This window comes from Arachis ipaensis, chromosome B04 (genome assembly GCF_000816755.2).
Source record: "Arachis ipaensis cultivar K30076 chromosome B04, Araip1.1, whole genome shotgun sequence".
Classification (NCBI taxonomy): Eukaryota; Viridiplantae; Streptophyta; class Magnoliopsida; order Fabales; family Fabaceae; genus Arachis; species Arachis ipaensis.
The window spans coordinates 3547956-3567594 of NC_029788.2; the positions used below are offsets into that span (position 1 = coordinate 3547956).

At 38.7% G+C, this 19639-nt stretch overlaps 1 protein-coding gene across 1 annotated transcript in view; it reads left to right on the top strand.

The window, feature by feature from the left end:
* Positions 1-19475, top strand: part of LOC107638447 (alpha-N-acetylglucosaminidase) — a 28846-nt gene extending 9371 nt beyond the window's left edge. The window contains exons 7-19 of the mRNA XM_016341723.2: positions 12205-12286; positions 13160-13266; positions 13391-13421; positions 14067-14184; positions 14310-14357; positions 15035-15144; positions 15699-15801; positions 16458-16556; positions 17148-17258; positions 17580-17809; positions 17898-18135; positions 18227-18305; positions 18999-19475. Of these exons, the coding sequence (XP_016197209.1) occupies positions 12205-12286; positions 13160-13266; positions 13391-13421; positions 14067-14184; positions 14310-14357; positions 15035-15144; positions 15699-15801; positions 16458-16556; positions 17148-17258; positions 17580-17809; positions 17898-18135; positions 18227-18305; positions 18999-19252 (1610 nt within the window). The 3' untranslated portion in view covers positions 19253-19475. The remainder of the gene's footprint in view (positions 1-12204; positions 12287-13159; positions 13267-13390; positions 13422-14066; positions 14185-14309; positions 14358-15034; positions 15145-15698; positions 15802-16457; positions 16557-17147; positions 17259-17579; positions 17810-17897; positions 18136-18226; positions 18306-18998) is intronic.

Below are 19639 nucleotides of genomic sequence, written 5' to 3' on the forward strand. Positions count from 1 at the left end.
GGGAGGATATTATTTTGTTATGAATTCTGCTAGAAGTTGGAGAGAATCTCTCACTCTCTGAGTTGGTAGTTCCCACTGTGTAGAACCTTCTAGGGAGAGCTAATTGGCCATCCATGTGTATCAATAAAGCTTGATCATTCTGCTATTGCTGGTCCTATCAACTGGTATCTGAGCTTGAGGATCCCGTCACTGAATGGTGCAACCGAGATCGAGGAAAATGGAGACACGATTTGACACAATCGAGTCGCGCATGGAGATGTTTCGATCGATGCAGGAGACGCTGCAGTGCTTCGATTCCCGAATGGATTCGTTCGAAAATCGCGCGCTTAATCGGAACGAGCGTGGTTCACCGGGATTGCACCTGGCCACAGGCTTGTCGGTCGGAAGCCGCGGCGCGCCGGAGCAATGGCGAAAGCTGGAACTTTCGATCTTCCGCGGAGATGACGCGGTGGTTTGGATTGAACGCATGGAGCAATTCTTCTTGCTGCGTGCAGTGCCAGAGGAGGAATCACGGTCGCCACCTTCGCAATGGAAGGAAGGGCGTTCACGTGGTTCAGGTGGTGGGAGGCGACGACGCCGGTGCTGCAGTGGCGGTTCCTCAGTGCGGCGTTGCTACGGCATTTTCAACTGGAACGGCTGCAGAGCCCATATCAAGCGCTGCTGAAGCTGAAACAAACGAACTCGGTACGGGACTATGTTGACCAGTTCGTGCTTCATGCGCGTCCCCTCCGCGGAATTGCGCCAGAATTGCTGATGGACCTCTTCCTGAATGTGCTGCAACCGGAAGTAGGGGAAGAATGCAAACTGTTCCCATACCAGTCAGTGGACGAGCTAATGGAACTGGCACAGAAGGTAGAAAACCGCAACGCTGCCTTGCGCGGGGTATCGGGACGCAGTAAATCACTGGCTCCCAACTTCGTCGCTACCAATTCAACCGCCACCAAAGCGGTGCACCCCGCTATAGCGTCCAACTCTCCAGAAAGCAACGACGCGGAGTCGACGACAGATCCCTTGCGACGGCGTGGATTGAGGCATCTCAGCAACGAGGAGTATAGAGCGAAGCGTGCTAGGGGGAATGCTTCCTCTGTAATGAACCGTACGCCGCATATCACATTTGCAAGAATAAGGAGTTCAAGCTTTTAATCATGGAGCCAGACTTTGAAACGGATTGGTTACAGCATGAGGCAGTTCCGGAAACAGAAGAGCAAGGACAATTGGAACTCAAATCCATAAACTTGAGTGGAAATCACAAGTCAATCAAAGCCTGGGCAGAGATAAATGGCCGTCGTGTACGTGTTCTCATTGATTGTGGAGCTTCGGACAACTTCGTGACACCGGAGATCGTCACCGAGTTGGGCCTAAGGATGGACAACACCCCTAAGTTCCAGGTCAGGGTAGCGGACAGCAGCAATAAAGGGGGACAAGGAAGGTGTTTGGGTGTCACTCTCCAATTCAAGGAAGTGGCGATCAAAGAAGACTTCTTTATCTTCCCAACTGACGAAGAGGAGTTTGTCCTGGGGCTGGCGTGGCTAGATAAGTTGGGAGACGTCATCGGAAACTTCAAAAAAATCATGCCTTCGATTTCGGAATGGGGACAACATGGTTACTTTGCAAGGGGACCAGGAGCTGTGCTATGGAGGCATGCACCTTCAGTCTGCAGTTTTGTCCATTCAAAAAGGGGGAGAGGGATTTATGGTCCAGCTGTAGCCCATGTCTCTACAAATGGCTACTCTATCGCAGGTGCCGCTAGTGATCAAATCGGTGTTAACTTCTCATGCTAAGGTGTTTCAGACACTACCAAGGCTGCCACTGCATCGTCGCCATGATCATGCCATTCCATTGAGTGAAGGAGCTTCAGTCCCGAATATAAGACCGTATCGTTACCCGCACCATCAGAAATAAGTGATTGAACAAATGGTGCGAGAAATGCTGGCCTCAGGGATAATTCGGCCAAGCTCCATCCCCTACGCTATCCCGATATTGTTGGTGAAGAAAAAGGACGGCAGCTAGAGATTTTGTGTCGATTATAGGGCGTTAAACGGTATTACGGTGCCGGATAAATTTTCTATCCCTGTCATTGATGAGCTACTCGATGAATTGGCGGGAGCTGCAATTTTCTCTAAGTTGGATTTAAAATCGGGGTACCACCAAATTCGGATGAGGGATCAAGACATCCACAAGACTGCCTTCCGCACTCATGAGGGCCATTATGAGTTTCTAGTCATGCCCTTTGGCTTGACCAACACCCCTAGCTCCTTCCAAGCCTTGATGAATGACATTCTTAAGCCTCTATTGTGGAAATTCGTCTTGGTGTTTTTTTTATGATATCCTCATCTATAGTTAGGATATGGCGAGCCATGCCCTTCACCTCTAACAAGTTTTCCAAATTTTAATGGAGAACCAGCTGGTGTTGAATGAGAAGAAATGCGCATTCGCAGTGAGCTCGGTGGAATACTTGGGTCATGTTGTCTCGGCACAAGGAGTCTCGGCGGATCCTAACAAAACCACAGCGATGCTAGAGCGGCCGGTGCCTATGGATCAGCGGGCTTTACAGGGATTCTTGGGCCTTACCGGCTATTATAGGTGTTTTGTGCAAGGCTATGAGGTGATTGCCAAGCCGTTGACGGAGTTGACAAAGCGAAATGCGTTTGAATGGAATGACAAGGCCCAGGAGGCTTTCGAGAGATTGAAGAGGTTGATGGCAGATCTACCGACTCTAGCAATCCCGGATTTCAATCAAGACTTTGTGTTGGAAACTGATGCATCGAGTAAGAGGTTGGATGCGGTGCTGTCCCAGCAAGGTAGACCAATAGCATTCCTAAGCCAAGCACTGTCTCTAAGGGCCCGACAAAAATCTGCATATGAGAGAGAGTTGATGGCCATTGTCTTCGCTGTCCAAAAGTGGCGGCATTACTTGTTGAGTTGCCATTTTATTGTTCTCACAGATCAACAAAGTCTGAAGTTCCTCACGGACCAATGACTCATGGACCCAGCTTACTTGAAGTGGACCACTAAATTGTTAGGCTTGGATTTTGAGATCCGATACCAGCCAGGCCTTGAGAATAAGGCAGCAAATGCGTTGTCACGGTAAATGATGGCAAGGGCAATCTCGGTGGTGCACATGAACCTCCGGGAAACGGTGGAAGAGGAGGTGGCTCACGACCAAGAGCTACAAAAGATTGTGATCGCCCTGCAGCAGGGGCTGGATGACTATCCAGGGTATTCCCTCCACAAGGGTCGGCTGTTTTATCAAGGGAGAGCAGTGTTGCCTGCAAATTCTTCTCAGATCCCACTTTTGCTGGCTGAATCCCATGATAGTGGGGCGGGTGAACATTCAGGCTTCTTTTGAACCTATAAGAGGCTGGCAGCAGCGGTTCATTGGCGCGGCATGAGGCAACGAGTCAGGGATTATGTTGCGGGTTGCCACACTTGCCAGCAAAACAAGCATGCATCGATGAAACCGGCGGGGCTGTTGCAGCCCCTACCAGTCCCGGAGAGAGTTTAGGAGCATGTTACGATAGATTTTGTGGCAGCATTGCCAAAATCCAAAGGCATATACACTATCCTGGTGGTGGTCGATCGGTTAACCAAATATGCTCACTTCATTCCCCTAGCTCATCCATTTTCAGCCAAGGAGGTGGCACTAGCCTTTATTAAGGTGGTTAAACTATACGGGTTTCCCAAGTCAATCATATCAGATAGGGATAGGGTGTTCATGGGTAAGTTTTGGTCTGAACTATTCCAAGCCGTAGGGACAAAATTGAAGTACAGCACGACATTTCATCCGCAAACCGATGGCCAAACCGAAATGGTGAATTGCTGTTTGGAGACTTATTTGCGGTGCTTTGTGGGGGGCTACCCGAAGAAATGGTTGGAGTGGCTACCATGGGCGGAGTTTTGGTTTAACACCTACAATGCCTTAGCCCAAACTACTCCATTTCAAGCACTTTATGGTGTGCCAGCACCTGTTTTTTTCCGTGGAGAGACATTTCCATCGCATGTTGAAGAGGTAGCAGCATTGATCGCAGCCAGGGATGCGGTGTTGGCAGAGCTGAAGACGCACTTGGTGTAGGCGCAGCAGCGGATGAAACAAGCAGCAGATAGGCATCAAAGGGATGTCGAGTTCAAGCCGGGTGAGTGGGTTTATTTGAAAATGCAACCTTATCAGATGCGGACACTAGCGCGGAGGGTCAATGAGAAGCTAAGCCCTCGTTACTATGGACTATTTGAGGTGGTTGAGAGGATAAGGGCAGTGGCATACAGGTTAGCCATGCCAAAAGGGTGCAAGCTCCACTCGGTCTTCCACGTTAGCAAGTTGAAAAAGGTCATTCCGCCGCAGCAGCAGGTACAGACGCTTCCACCAGGGCTGGCTGAGGATGGCGAGCTGGTGATGCTTCTCATGGTAATCAGTGGCTAAGAGAAGGGGGGTTGAATCTTAGCTATCCTTTTTGCAGAATATTATTTTTTCCCTTGTAAAGAAATTTCAGGAGATATTTGTACTTTTGTCTCATAAGAAGTTGAGAGACATTTTCATTTTGTCTCGTAATAGATTGAGAGACATTTTGCATTTTGTCTCCTGAGTGCCAGAAGCATAAACGAAGCCGAGAAGAGAGAATCACACCAAGATGTATCCTGGTTCAACTGCTAAGTGCAATGCAGCCTACATCCAGTCTCCATCACAACAGTGACAGAATTTCACTATCTTTCAATAGAATTACATTCACCAATTCTCCCTAGGATCTGTCCAATCCTATCTGGGACAAGTCTAGATTCTAAGCCAACCTGAACTTGACTAGGAATCACCCTAGCTTTCAATAGCAAAGTGCTCACCCAACTTGTAAGGGAACAAGTCCAGATTTTAACCCAACCTGAACTTGACTAGGACTCAAACCTAGCTTTCAACCGTAAAGTGCTAACCCAACTTGTAAGGGAATCCCCTCAGGATCATAACAACAAAACAGAAATATATACAAAGAATTTCTGAGATAACCATGATTTTTTTTAACTCTCTGCCTTTTTTCACTCATTGGCTTTTTCTTACAAAACCTCATATTTTGCCTTTTACTAATGAAACATAGACAGACTAAACTGAGAAAAAGAAGTATTCAATGAAAGTCGTGAAGGAGAAGAATAAATAGCTCAAAGAGCTATGGGAACCCAAACGTGTGCTCTCACTCCTTACCTTCAACCTTTAGCCGTTCACCCTTAATATAGAAGAGTGAAGCTTTTAAGGTCGAATCACGTTCAACCCTAGCACTGTCTTCTTCTCCAACATTAGAGCCGCGACTTCACCAGAGGAGAGAGAGAGAGATCGCCCAAATTTGTTGCATGCATCTCTCTCATCCTTTTTCATCGAACTTCTTCAATCTGGATCCTTGAACTTGACTTTTGCCCCAAGATTTGATTCTAAGCGTTGATGTGGTTCTGACCCAGGCTGGCTTCAAGCTTTCCATTTTTGCTTCTTCCCCTCTAGAGATTCATAGGCTATCTTCTTCTTGGTGGAACAAAAATGGAAATAAACTTTTTACCAAGGTAGATCTGCTTCTTGACCGAGGCTGATCATTTCCTTTTCTTGGCAACAAAATCTTGAAGCCTTTCTTCAAATCTTTCCTTCTGTAGAAATATCTTTTTGAGCCTTTCTTCATAGCCTTTTCTTTGAGGCTTCATTTTTTTCTATCTTCTTTTCTCATGATAGACGTGACCGAAGGAGAGAGGAGAGAGAAGAGAGAAGAAAGAAACTTTTGATGGAAGCATTAAATGAAATTAAACTAAAATGAATTCTCACTTCCATTACCCAAGACATAAAGTAACGTGTGAAGCTTTCAATGTAAATTAAACTCAATTGAATTTGGAGTTGCAGTTACCAATGGGTGTAGTAACCGAAGCATGCTTTTAATGAAATTAAACTCAATTGAATTTTTTACTTCTAGTTCCCAAGTCATGGAGTAACCGAAGCATGTCTTGAAATCCTTGGGCCATTTCCTTCTTTTCTTTTGTTTTGAATTATCATTCTTGACTCTTGGGTTGTTTCCTTTGATTGGGCTTGGTTCCATTTGTTTAGCCCATTTTGATTTCTCTTTGTTTCTTCAGCCACTAATGTTGGATCAATTTGATATGTGGCTTGTTTAATGTGGGCTTAGGATTTCTTTTCTTTAATTTCAAGGTTTCAGCCATCATTAATTTGCACAAGGCTAAATTAATTCAATGATCAGCTTGGGCTTGTTTGGCTTTTGGCCCATTATAGAAACTGAGTTGTTTTCCTACACACTCACCAAATTCATCAAACAAAACAATTAGTTAATAATGTTTAATTATCATATTAGTTTTTCAAACTCAACAGATTCCATCTTAGATCCTGGCATCGCGAACTGCAGAGGACAGGACTTTGGAGTATTTGGTGCGCTGGGTGGGCCTCTTTCCTTGTGAGGACAGCTGGGAGTGGGCGGCGACATTGCGGGCCACCTTTCTGGAGTTCCACCTTGAGGACAAGGTGGTTGTCGGAGGGGGGAGTATTGATAGAGAAGCGCCTACTAATAACAGGTTTAGGCTGTGTTACTAAAAGAGAGGTAAGTAGAGGTCAAGTAGGGGTTGTTTTAGCTGGCTGATAGATTGTTAGGCCCTATTACTCACTGCCTATAAATAGCTAGGTTATAGTTAGTTTAGGGAGGATATTATTCTGTTATGAATTCTGCTAGAAGTTGGAGAGAATCTCTCTCTCTCTAAGTTGGTAGTTCCAACTGTGTAGAACCTTCTAGGGTGAGCTAATTGGCCATCCCTGTGTATCAATAAAGCCTGATCATTCTGCCATTGCCGGTCCTATCATAGAACTACTTACCTCTCTTGTAAACTAAACCAAACCAGTTTGGGGTCACCCTATCAGTCACCTTTTCCTCTTGTGTTCTAACTATATATATGCTATGAGTTGACCATTAACTCGGTTATTAATAATAGAATCTTCTTCTTCACTTATTATCTCAACCTCTCTCCCTTCTTCACTTATAAATGTTCTCCCTTCTTCACCTATAAATGTTGGGAGCCAAAATTATCTGTGCTGCAAGCAAAACCATTTCTGGTGTCTATTTCCGCACATTCTTCCATTTATGATGTATTAGGAAGTGACTTTTCTCATTTCTGAGGTTGACTAGCATCTTAGAAGCTCGTTCTGAGGTTATGACTTTATAGTATAGTCCTTTTGAGATAGCATTTTTAACTAGTTAACTTTTATAATTTAGAGAAAGATTCTCTAGTAATTTAAAAACACTTGTGCAAACTATTAGATAAAGTTGAAGTGTTTGAATATAATGTTCTGTCAAATGTTCAGGGAATTATTCTCTTTATAGAGGAATTACAGAAATAAAAATAACTAGAAAATGGGAAAGAAGGAAAAAATACTAGCCTAAAATAAAAGAAAGATTTCTAATCATAAAATTCCTAAAATTAAGCTAAATCAAAAAAGGAAAAGATTTATAACTAATTCTATTTACATAAAAGATTCATGAAAAGAATTAGGAATTTGATTTTGATTTGATCTAGTCAACACTCCCCCCTCAAGCTAGCTTGAAGATATCCTTCATTGACAGCTTGCTTATTATGCTATCAAAGGTCTTCTTGGGTAATTCTTTAGTTAGAACAATTATTCCGTGGTTGGAACATATGAGATACAAATCTGTCCTCTCTCAATCTTTTTCCTGATAACATGCTTGTCAACTTCAACATGTTTAGTTCTATCATGCAGCACTGGATTATGAGAAATAGAAATTGCAGATTTTTTGTCACAATACAACCTCATTGGTGGAGAAATGGGAACTTTTAGTTCTTGTAGGATTTTCTCTAGCCATAGTGCTTCACATATTCCATGAGTCACTGCTCTAAACTCAGCTTCTGCATACTTCGTGCCACAACACTCTGTTTTTTACTCCTCCAATTAACTAGGATTCTGCCAACAAAAGTTTACCCAGATGTTGACCTTCTATTCATGACATTCCCAACCCAATCCGCATCTGTATGGGCTTCTACTTGAAGATTTCCATACTTTTTGTAGAGTAACCCTTTCCCAGGCGACCCCTTCAAGTACTTTAAGATTCTAAAGACAGCATTCATGTGTTCTCGACCAGGTGAATGCATAAATTGGCTTACCATGCTCACAGCAAAGGCTATATCCTAGTGTGTATGGGATAAATAGATTAGCCTCCCTACCAACCGCTGATATCTCCCTTTGTCCATTACAGCTGGCTTCAATTTTAAGTAGGCTCTATAGGTGTTTCAGCAGCTTTACAACCAAGTAATCTCGTCTCTTTTAAAAGATCTAGGATGTACTTTCGTTGGTTCATAAAAATGTCTTCCTTAGACCTTGCAAATTCAATTCTAAGAAAGTATTTTAATGAGTTAAGTTCTTTGATTTCAAATGCTTTGGCAAGCTTCTCCTTCAAGTCTTTTAGCTCCAAAAATTCATCACCTTTTAGAATAATGTCATCCACATATACAATTAAGATGGCAGTTTCATTAGTTGCTGAATGTTTATAGAAAGTGTATGGTCAGCTTGGCTTTGAGTATAACCAAGTCCCTTCACCACCATTCCAAGTCGTTCAAACCAAGCACTTGGGGATTGTTTCAATCCATAAAGAGATTTCTTTAGTTTGCACACTTTATTCCTCCCTAGTTCAGCCTCAAATCCTGGTGAAAGTTTCATGAACACCTCTTCCTCTAGCTCCCCATTCAAAAAAGCATTCTTTACATTCAATTGATGTAAAGGCCAATTGTAATTCACAGCAAGAAATAAGAGAATCCGCACAGAGTTGGGTTTAGCAATTGGAGCAAAAGTCTCTCGATAGTCTATTCCATAGGTTTGTGTAAATCCCCTAGCTACTAACCTAGCCTTATACCTCCTATGCTTCCATCAGCATTGCATTTGATGGTGAAAACCCACCTGCAACCAACCAATTTTGTATTCTGTTGCAGATCTACAATCTCCCAAGTTTCATTCTTCTTGAGTGCATGCCACTCTTCCATCACAGCTAATTTTCAGTTGGGATCATCTAGTGCTTCTTCTATGTTTCTAGACTCAAACAGATTTGTAATTTTAAAAGTAAAAGCTCGATGTTTTTGAGAGAGATTTTGGTAAGAGACATAATTGGAAATAGGATGGTTGGTGCTGGTTTTGAGTACTTTTTTGGTGCAGGTTCTGGTTTCTTTTCTAAGGGTTATTAGCAAGTTATTATTAGAAGTGACAATTTCAAATTTACTTGGAAGTTCCTGAAGTACTACAGTACTACAGTTGGGCCGTCTTCCGGATTTTCAGATTGGGTTGGTACAGAGATGATGGGCTGGTCTCTAGTTGTCTTGGGATATTTCCGAACATAATATCGAAACTCCTTTTCTGATTGTGGTATTTCTTTTCCTGTTTGGGTTCCAACTAATTCTGGCACAATTTCAGAATTGGTTTCCACATCTTGTTTTCCAATTGTTTTAGAATTTACTTGATCAGTGAAAGTTGTATCCTTAATATGTAAGATAGGAGTGGGTAAAGGTTCATACAAAAAATTTTCTTCACTTAGACTTTTTCCCCGAAGAGAATTTTTCTGAAAAAAGGTTTCATGTTCCAAAAAAGTAATATCCATGCTTACGTGAAATTTCTTGATATGTGAATTGAAACATTTATAACCCTTTTGACTTGGGGAATAGCTAATAAAAATGCATTTTTCTACCCTTGGATCTTGTTTACTTCGATACGAAGGTGTATGCAAAAATACAGTGCAACCAAATACTTTTAAAGGTAAGTCATAATGCAACCTACATGCTGAAAAATTCTTTTTGAAAGTATCCAACGGTATGCAGTAATTTAACACACGTGTGGGCATTTGATTTATGAGATAGGCTGTTGTTAGGACAACATCTTCCCATAAATACTTTAGAAAATTACTCTTAAACATAATGGCATGTGCTACTTCAAGAAGATGTTTATTCTTCCTTTCAGCAATGCCATTTTGTTGGGGTGTATTGGGGCATGTAGATTGATGTTGAATACCTTTCTTTTGAAGAAATTCACCAAGATTTTTATTAAAGTATTCATTGTCATTATCACTTCTTAATATTGAATTTTTTGTGTCAAATTGTGTTTCTACCATTGTTGAAAAATACTGAAAAATTTTAGAAATCTCAAATTTTTCATGCATGAGATAGATCCAACATAGTCGTGTGTGGTCATCGATAAAAGTTACAAACCATTTTTTTTTAATTGAGTTGTTATTTTCAATGGACCCCATACATCACTATGAATCAAGTGGAAAGGTTTAGATGCATGATAAGGTTGAGAGTAATAAGGAACTCTATGACTCTTTGAACGAATACAACTTTCACATTTAAGAGAGGAAGAATCAATATTCTTAAACAAACTTGGAAACAAATGTTTGAGATATGGAAAACTAGGGTGTCCTAGTCTATTGTGCCAGAGCATTATTTGGCCCTTTATAGGCATAGAACTTATACCACTAAATCCTTGAGCTACTTTATCCTCCGAAATATCCTCAAAATGATAAACTTCATCCCTCATCTTGGTGCTGCCAATCATCTTTCCCGAGGTCCGGTCCTGAAAAATATCATGTGTCAAAAAATGTCACAGCACAATTGGAATCCTTGCAGATTTTACAAATAGAGAGAAGATTACAAGAAAGTTTTGGTATATGTAGGACATTTCTTAGGTCAATATTTTTAGACAATTTAATTGTACCTTTTCCAATAAAGGAGTACTAGACACAGAATTGGAATTTAACAGCCTTATGAGCTGCTCAACCTGTTCTTTACTCAAGGATGATTTTTCAGCCTCATGAGCAGTTGGGATAGAACGTATTTTGGGACCAAGTTTGCTGCTTTTAAGATGTGCTGGTTTTCCATAAATCTTCCGGTAGGTTTCTCGGGTGTGACGAGGTTTATTGCAGTGGTCACACCAAAGATTAGAGGGGTGCTTCTGATTTGATGAACTTTTAAGTGCAGCAGGTGCCACTAAGAGTGCATTAGACTTCAAAGAAATCTGTTCAGTCTTGCCTTTTCCCATTATCATTGCTCTACGAGTTTCCTCTCTTCTAACTTCAGCAAATACTTCTCCAATTGAGGGTAGGATTGCTCTTCCAATAATTCTGCCACGAACTTCATCTAACTCCACGTTGAGGCCTGCAAGAAATTGGAATATCCTCCCTTCTTCCACTGTTTGTTGGTGGTGTTTGGCATCAGCGGCTGAATTCCACTTGTAATTATTGAAGTGGTCAAGATCCTGCCACACCCGCTTCAATGTGTGGAAATAGTTGGTGACATTGTCGCTCCTTTGTCGAATTTCTCTAGCTTTTAGAGTAAATTCATAAATCTAGGATTGATTTCCAATATCAGAATACATCTCCTTGACACTATCCCACAATTCTTTGGCAGTGGTATAGTACATGTAGTTACTACTAATATCCTCCTCCATTGAGTTCACCAGCCATGTCATCACCATGGAATTTTCGGTATGTTGTGGGTCAGTGACGTTAGGCTGGCTTCACTCACCGGTGAGATATCCAATCTTCCCTCTTCCACGGATTACATCTGAACTGATTGAGACCACCTAAGGTAGTTTGACCCATTGAGTCAAAATGTGGTGATCTGAACTGAATGGGAGTCACCACTAACTAGTACCTGTTGTTCAGATTTTAAATTTGATGGAGTAGGAATGGTATTCTCCTTCTGTTCAGGATTAATGACCGCGGAACTGTCAGCCATAGCTAGAAATCAGAGGCACAGTGCAGAGATCTTGCTCTGATACCAAGTTGAAGTGTTTGAATATAATGTTCTGTCAAATGTATAGGGAATCATCCTCTTTATAGAGGAATTTCGGAAATATAAATAATTAAAAAATGGGAAAGAAGGGAAAAATACTAGTCTAAAATAAAGGAAAGATTTCTAATCATAAAATCCCTAAAATTAAGCTAAACCAAAAAGGAAAAGATTTATAACTAATTCTATTTACATAAAAGATTCATGAAAGGAATTAGGAGTCGGATTTTGATTTGATCTAGTCAACAGATAAAAACTTAATGAAAATTTTAAATTGTATTTGTCTTTGTTAATCATCAAAACTTAATCTGAGATATATGAAGTTGACACCTTTGGCGGTCAATGTTCTACCTCCATTTTCTGGAAATTAAAACATTTATATACTGAATAATTGCTTTGCAGTCCTACCAGCTTTTTCTGGAAATGTCCCTGCGGCGCTGAAACGTATATTTCCATTAGCAAAAATAACACGCTTGGGAAATTGGTAAGTACAGCTGTATGCATGTTAACTTGAACTTCCATAGAATTAGTCTGCTTATTCAACAATTGCACTGGTTTAGGAAGTTTACTAACATCATTCTAAAAATTCAGCTATTTGATATTTTTTGAGAATATTCGAAGTTTGTATTGTGTTACACCAATTTGTGATACTTATATATGTATATGGATCAGCTGACACTAATACATATCTCACATACCAGTATATTAACACAAACTCATTAAACAACGGAAGCATATCTATGATGGTGATTGGATGCCTAGTTTTTTGAGGAACAAATTTACAAAATCACAAGCACAGAGGTTTCTTACATAGAGAAAACTGGAAACCAGAGAGTCAAGCTGGCTCGGAGAAATAACTTATATGTTTAGCACCCCGTCACTCTTTACTGTCCCTAGAAATATAAAATTTAATCTTGCACCTTCAAAAATAGATAACCTTCCGAAATTGGTAATGCTTGGATTTATGGCTTTAATATCTAGTACCAGTACCATGAATGTCACTAAACCAAACAAATGTTCTTAATTTTTGTACCCGTTGATTTTTCCTTTCAAAATATTGATAACCCCCATGCATGAGTAGTAAATCCATTTGATCATGCATGTCCATGAGTTACTAAATTTCATCAATCCGTATATAAAACTGAACAAAAGAGAGAAATGTGCTATAGGAAACTGGGTGTTTATGCTTTTATATATTTTATCATAACAAAAATGTGATACCATGGATTTAGTGTGATAGCCCAATGAAAGGATATCAAAGGCAGATATTATATGTTTTTATATGTTTTCTGTTTCACTCATGTCCATTGAAACCCCCCATACTTACTTTATGTACCTTTCTTTCATCCTGCTATAGGTTTTCTGTTAAGAACGATGTCAAATGGTGTTGCACTTATCTTCTTGATGCTACTGATCCCTTGTTCATCGATATTGGGAAAGCATTCATTGAGAAACAATTGCAAGGTGATTTGAACTTTTGTTGCCCAGTTTGCAGTGCAAAATAAAAGGATTCATGCAGCTATTCTATAATTTTATCTAATGGATACCAATTTAATTGTTTTACATATTTGATTATGTCTCTCTCCAGAGTATGGAAGAACCAGCCACATATATAATTGGTAAGTATATCTTTACACATCAATTTCAAAAGAGTAGAATGATGTTATCTTTGCTGAATATTTGTGTAAATTTCTGTATGTACATGGAGATCTAGTAGAACTGCACTAGCTGTAACTTGAAATATTGAACGTTGAGTTGTTGACCCTTCCTGGCATGAAATGATATTATGTCTTACTTTCTTACTAAGAAGTGCATGCCAATAAGTTTCATGCTTAAATCTCACCTTTGTAGTTCCTCGGATATGTTTTCACACTTCTCAGAACTTTATTCTAGATTCTTATATTCATCGCATTTGTTATTATCATCAATATGCATAATGATTAAATATTAAATCCATGAGTATCCAATGAATATGAGTTCATTCGGAGAAACACATCTCATTTGATTGTCCCAGTATAGTGGAGCTAGAATTGTGTAATTATACTAAGTTGTGATTTTAGAGGACTCTCTCTGATGGCAGTAATTGTGAAATTCCTTGTGTTGAACTATTTTTGCTCCATTTGATGCCAAGACAAAGGCCTGAATTAAAGTTATAATAATATACATGATTAGTGCGCAAAATCTGGAGAATTTTGCCCTTTATCACTGCTTTTGCTGATACGTGCTTCAATTTAATAACATAGATTATGTTGAACCAATCACAGTGATACTTTTGATGAGAACACCCCACCTAGTGATGATCCAGAGTACATTTCATCATTAGGAGCAGCAATCTTTAAGGGAATGCAAAGTGGTGATGATGATGCTGTTTGGCTGATGCAGGTATGGGAATTAGTTTGCTTTTTTCTTTAGTGTCAAATAGCAGCTTTTGTGTATAACTAACTAAAATTTCATGCCTGTAGATTTATGCAGCAATGAAACCTAATGGTTCAATATTCTGTATGCAGGGATGGCTATTTTCATATGATCCATTCTGGAAACCACCACAAATGAAGGTCATATAATAATAATTTTTTTTTTTCATAGAAAGTCTTACTTTTTCCTTTGTTTTCAATAATTGCAATGGTCTAGAAGTTACAAGTAAAGTTTGTCTAAGATCTGTATGTGTAAACCACTTTGTTGCCTTAACTGTTTTCATGTTAGATTGCTTTTGTCTTAGTTTTGATATATTGTAGATATCTCCATCAATGTTTATGGTTGTTGGTATGTATTGAAATTTGATGGCTTTGTTAGGATCCCATTTGCGAGTTTGCTAGTAGTTAGTTAGCGGAGTTGGGTCACTCTAAATAAAGGCATTATTTAGGAGTCTTTGCTCATTTGTTAGAGTTTTATGAGAGTTGATGGGTTCTCTAATACCCTCTCTATCATTGTAATTCAGTTTGAGACAATGGATTAGTTACTCTTAGTATTTCTTTTCTTTGTTCCTTTTTTTTTTTCCTGTTCTTTTCTTTCATTTGCTGCTTAAGATAGTGATTATGTAAGTAATGGTCCTAATGGCTGCTATAGTGCTATATACATGTGAACAGTTGATACATTAATCAGCATGGATGCTTTCTAGAATATAAGTTAATGCTAGTTGTTTATTGTTATTAATGTATCACCATTCATTTATATGTGACTCTTGAACTTTTTTTTTCTTTTTTAATTTTCCCCTTATTTGAGCTTATTTCAGGCCCTTTTGCATTCTGTTCCCATTGGAAAGTTGGTCATACTTGACTTGTACGCTGAAGTAAAACCTATATGGATTACATCAGGACAGTTTTATGGAGTTCCCTACATTTGGAAAGTCAATTTCCCTTTTATCTTGATCAATGAAAATAATAATATCATCCCATCTATTTTTTAATTTTGTTGGCTATATCCATATTCTTCTTGCCTCTGCTATACATGTGCCAGTGATATCTTGACTCTGCTGGATGTAAAATATATTTTTTTTCAGTGTCCTATAATTTGATTTATCTTCACTTTCATTAAAATTTGGTTGGCATTATGTTCAAGCCAATATTCAGCTTCATAAGGAGGTGGTTCATTGATTGATTTATAGTTGTTTTGCAAAACACTGACAATGTTGTCCAAGTAACTATTAGCCACTGGTGGACTTGCATTCAAATTATTTGATGCCCGTAAAATAATCCAAATTATTTGTTTCATACATGTCTATATCTATACATTGTAGGTATTAGGGCTTTTATACTTTTTAGTTAATACTATTATTCACCTTATCTATTTGATATATAAATAGACCTATTGGTTACCCAAGATTCTACAGTCTGTATCCTTTTGATTTGCATTATTTTGTTCTTTGATTGATTGGGTGTAATATTTTTGCTTCACAGGTGTATGCTGCACAACTTCGCAGCAAACATCGAGATGTATGGGATATTGGATGCAATAGCATCTGGGCCAATTAAAGCACGTATAAGCATTAACTCAACAATGGCAAGTTATCCATTTCTGTTGGAGAATCAATTTCATATTTTTTCTCAGCTATCTTACTTGGGTTTTTTGGCTCTATTATATTAGTTGTGCTCTCAAATGACTAAATAAGTTTAATTTATTACAAGCTTCTTTTGTTATATATATATAAACATGAGAAAGGAGCGCGCTTACGCGTGGATGCAGCAGGGACAATCCGCGCGCGCGCGCACAGCGCGCTTACGCGTGGATGAGCTTGTGCTCCCAGCACAATGCTGGCACAAAGCGTGCACAACTCTCTGGTTTTTGTACTGGAAGTTGCAGAAGTGCAATCCGCGCGCGCGCGCACAGCGTGCTTACGCGCCGATGCCCTTTTTTTTTTTTTTTTTTCCCAAAAAAAAAAAAAAAAAAAAAAGAAGAAAATTTTCAATTGATTATTTAGAACAGATACTCAAAAGCACACTCATACATCAATAAATGTATATTGTTGAAGGTGACAATCCATTTCTAAAGTAGTCTGTCCAACTTGAGCAATATCTTTTCCATCTTGTCCACTCGATTCCCATTTAGCATGTGAAACATGTAGAAATGATATTACTGTGTACAAAAGTAATTATGTTTCTGGCTATTATAGGCATATAGATCATACTTACCATGGTGGTCTATTTGATTTTCCAAAGGTTGGAGTTGGAATGTCAATGGAAGGTATAGAACAGAATCCAATTGTCTATGATCTGATGTCAGAAATGGCATTTCAACACAATAAAATTGACGTTAAGGTATGAATAAGAAAATTCCCGGTAGCAAGTCTTTTTGTATTCTACATGTCATTAGGAGAGATTTTCTTCAATATGAATGTAACCTCTACTTGATAAGTTTGTACTTTGGATGTAAGTCTGACATATTTTCTCTTTATTTTAAAAACAATCAGAATATGTATGAGCCCCATTTTGTTGACAATTTTGATAAGAATCTCTCTTGTTTTTAGCTTCCTTTTTACCTGTATAATATATTTCCGTTGGCACTATCATTTTCACACGGTGCCTATTTGAATTTATCAATAACTATGGTGTGCAGGAAAGTGAATCTGTATAATATTAAGATTTATTATTTATTAGTTCTCTGGTAAGCCTGTAGTATGGCGTTATATGAATCCATTTTTATATAGTTATATGCTTCAAGCTTTGCATACTGGTTCATTCCTATACAAGTGTGTTTCACTTCTGTTATAATGAAAAGTTGTTAGCCTCCGAGCCTTTACTAAATCCATTCTCTAGTTAGGTTGTGTTTTCTTCGTATCTATCTCAATATCATGGTAAATGTTTTCAGATTGAAGTTTTTCATATCAGTTATGGTTGTTCCTTTCTCAGGTGTGGGTTGATCTGTATTCAACCAGACGTTATGGGCAGTCAGTTCCTTTAATCCAGAAGGGATGGAACATATTATACCATACCATTTACAATTGCACGGATGGTGCCTATGTGAGTGCTTGCTCAATGCTTATAAGTTATAACATATCTCAGATTAGTAATTCCTGTTAGTCTTGCAATAGAAGAGTTTCGGTGAAATTATGTGTTCAACTTATTATATCACATTGTACACATCCTTTTATCATATGTTGAATATTGTTTTCTTCATATGTACAATGCTAGAGAAAAAGGTATATGTCTCCTTCATGTAATTCTGACTGATAATTACTTGTATAACTGCACATCTTATTGCTCAAGTCCATTTTCAACCAACCAAGAACTACATTGTATTCGTCTATTATTTGACAAGATATTATTTGTTTATGGTAACAGGACAAAAATAGAGATGTCATTGTATCAATCCCGGATGTCGACCCATCCTTGATTTCAGGACAGCAAAATGGGTTTCTGAAGTATGGCAAACCATACACAAAAACATTTATCAGGGAAATAACTGATTCATTTGAACAACCTCATTTGTGGTATCCAACTTCTGAAGTAATTCATGCATTGGAGCTTTTTCTTTGCAGTGGAGATGAACTTTCAAGAAGTAACACTTACAGGTGAGAACGTATTAAGAGTTTCCCTTACTCTTGCTTAGCTATTATATGTTTCCAAATCCAAATTCATGGTATCTCTTGTGTATCCCAGGTATGACATTGTTGATCTGACTAGACAAGTCTTGGCAAAATATGCAAATCAGTTGTTCTTTGAGGTCATAGAGGCATACCAATCACGTGATCTCAATCAAGTGACTCTCCTCAGTCAGAAATTTCTGAACCTGGTCAATGATTTGGACACGCTCTTGGCTACCCATGATGGATTTCTTCTAGGACCTTGGTTAGAAAGTGCAAAGCAACTAGCTCAAAATCAAGAACAGCAGAAGCAGGTTTGATTTTCATTGATTGGCAAAAAATTCAAATCCATGCATTCTGTCATTCTGTTCTATACTTAAATTGTTGTAATCTAAACATCTACAGTATGAGTGGAATGCGAGAACACAAATCACCATGTGGTACGACAACACAGAATTGGAAGCCAGTCTACTTCGTGATTACGGTAATGATAGATAGTTCCTTGCCATTTTTATAAGTGTTAGTTGCATTTCACCCCCTGAATTTTATGTCATGTGCATATTAGTTCCTAAACTGCAAAAATGTGCAAGTTGATCCCCTGAAATTTCCCAAATGCGTAGATTGATCGTATTAGCAAATTTTCCATCAATTAACAAGTTTAGAATGTCAAAGTTGCATCGTTAAGAAAGTTTTCGGGGCGATGGGTACATAACCCAAAGCTTTGGGACGTATATTATACTTATTTTGGGTAAAATGCACATTTAGGAAAGTTTAGGGTGTTGTTGATCTGCACATTCTTAAAGTTTAGGGACAAAAGTACAAGATAGTAAATAAAAAGGTGGAAACTCAGGTGCAGTCGACTTCACGTGAAGTTGATACTTGAGAGCCATTAAATGATTTGACTGATTTGACTAAATTTTCATTTAACGGCTCTCAGATATCAACTTCACGTGAAGTCGACTTCACCTGAGTTTTCACCAAATAAAAAGAGGTAAATGAAGTTTGAGGATGCGTTTTGTGGCCGTTGGCCCTTTTGCGAAACGTGTCATAGCTGGCAAGAAGTTTTCTCGTCCCTGTGAATTTCTTCTTTGAACTCTACAGAGAAGGAAAATAAAATCTTTTTGACATGCCAATTTATTCTGATATCAATTACTATGTTGAACAACTTTTTCAACAGGGAACAAGTACTGGAGTGGTCTTCTCCGTGATTACTATGGTCCCAGAGCTGCTATTTATTTCAAACAATTAAGAGAAAGCTTAGAGAATGGCGAGGATTTTAACCTGAAGGAATGGAGGAGGGAGTGGATAAAGCTTACCAATGATTGGCAAAACAGTACAAACATATTTCCATTGAAGAGTAGAGGAGATGCTCTGAATACTTCAAGATGGCTCTTCAATAAATACTTGAGAACTTCAACAATCCTTGCATAAAACTTACATTGAAAGGTACTGAAAACCAAGTAAACTTGAATGAACTGCATTTATATATACCATACAGGGGATTGGAAACTTTAATTTCCATTTCATGCAATGTATAAACTACCTTGGCATTTGCCATGTATAAAACTAAACTTATGTAGTACTAAGAACATTGAAGACAGATCTTGTTCCTTACTAAATGTGAATAATATCTCGTATATTGTGCTTGGGGAAATTTTAATATAATAGGAAAGTATAAAATAATTTAATGTAATATTGATTACCAAAAATATGAAAAGAAAATCAATTGATGTAACCAATCAACTTTAAAATCCCTCTCCAGCGCATATGTCAAATTGTCTCTGATTTTGATGTCCCATAATGTTTGAACTATTAAGT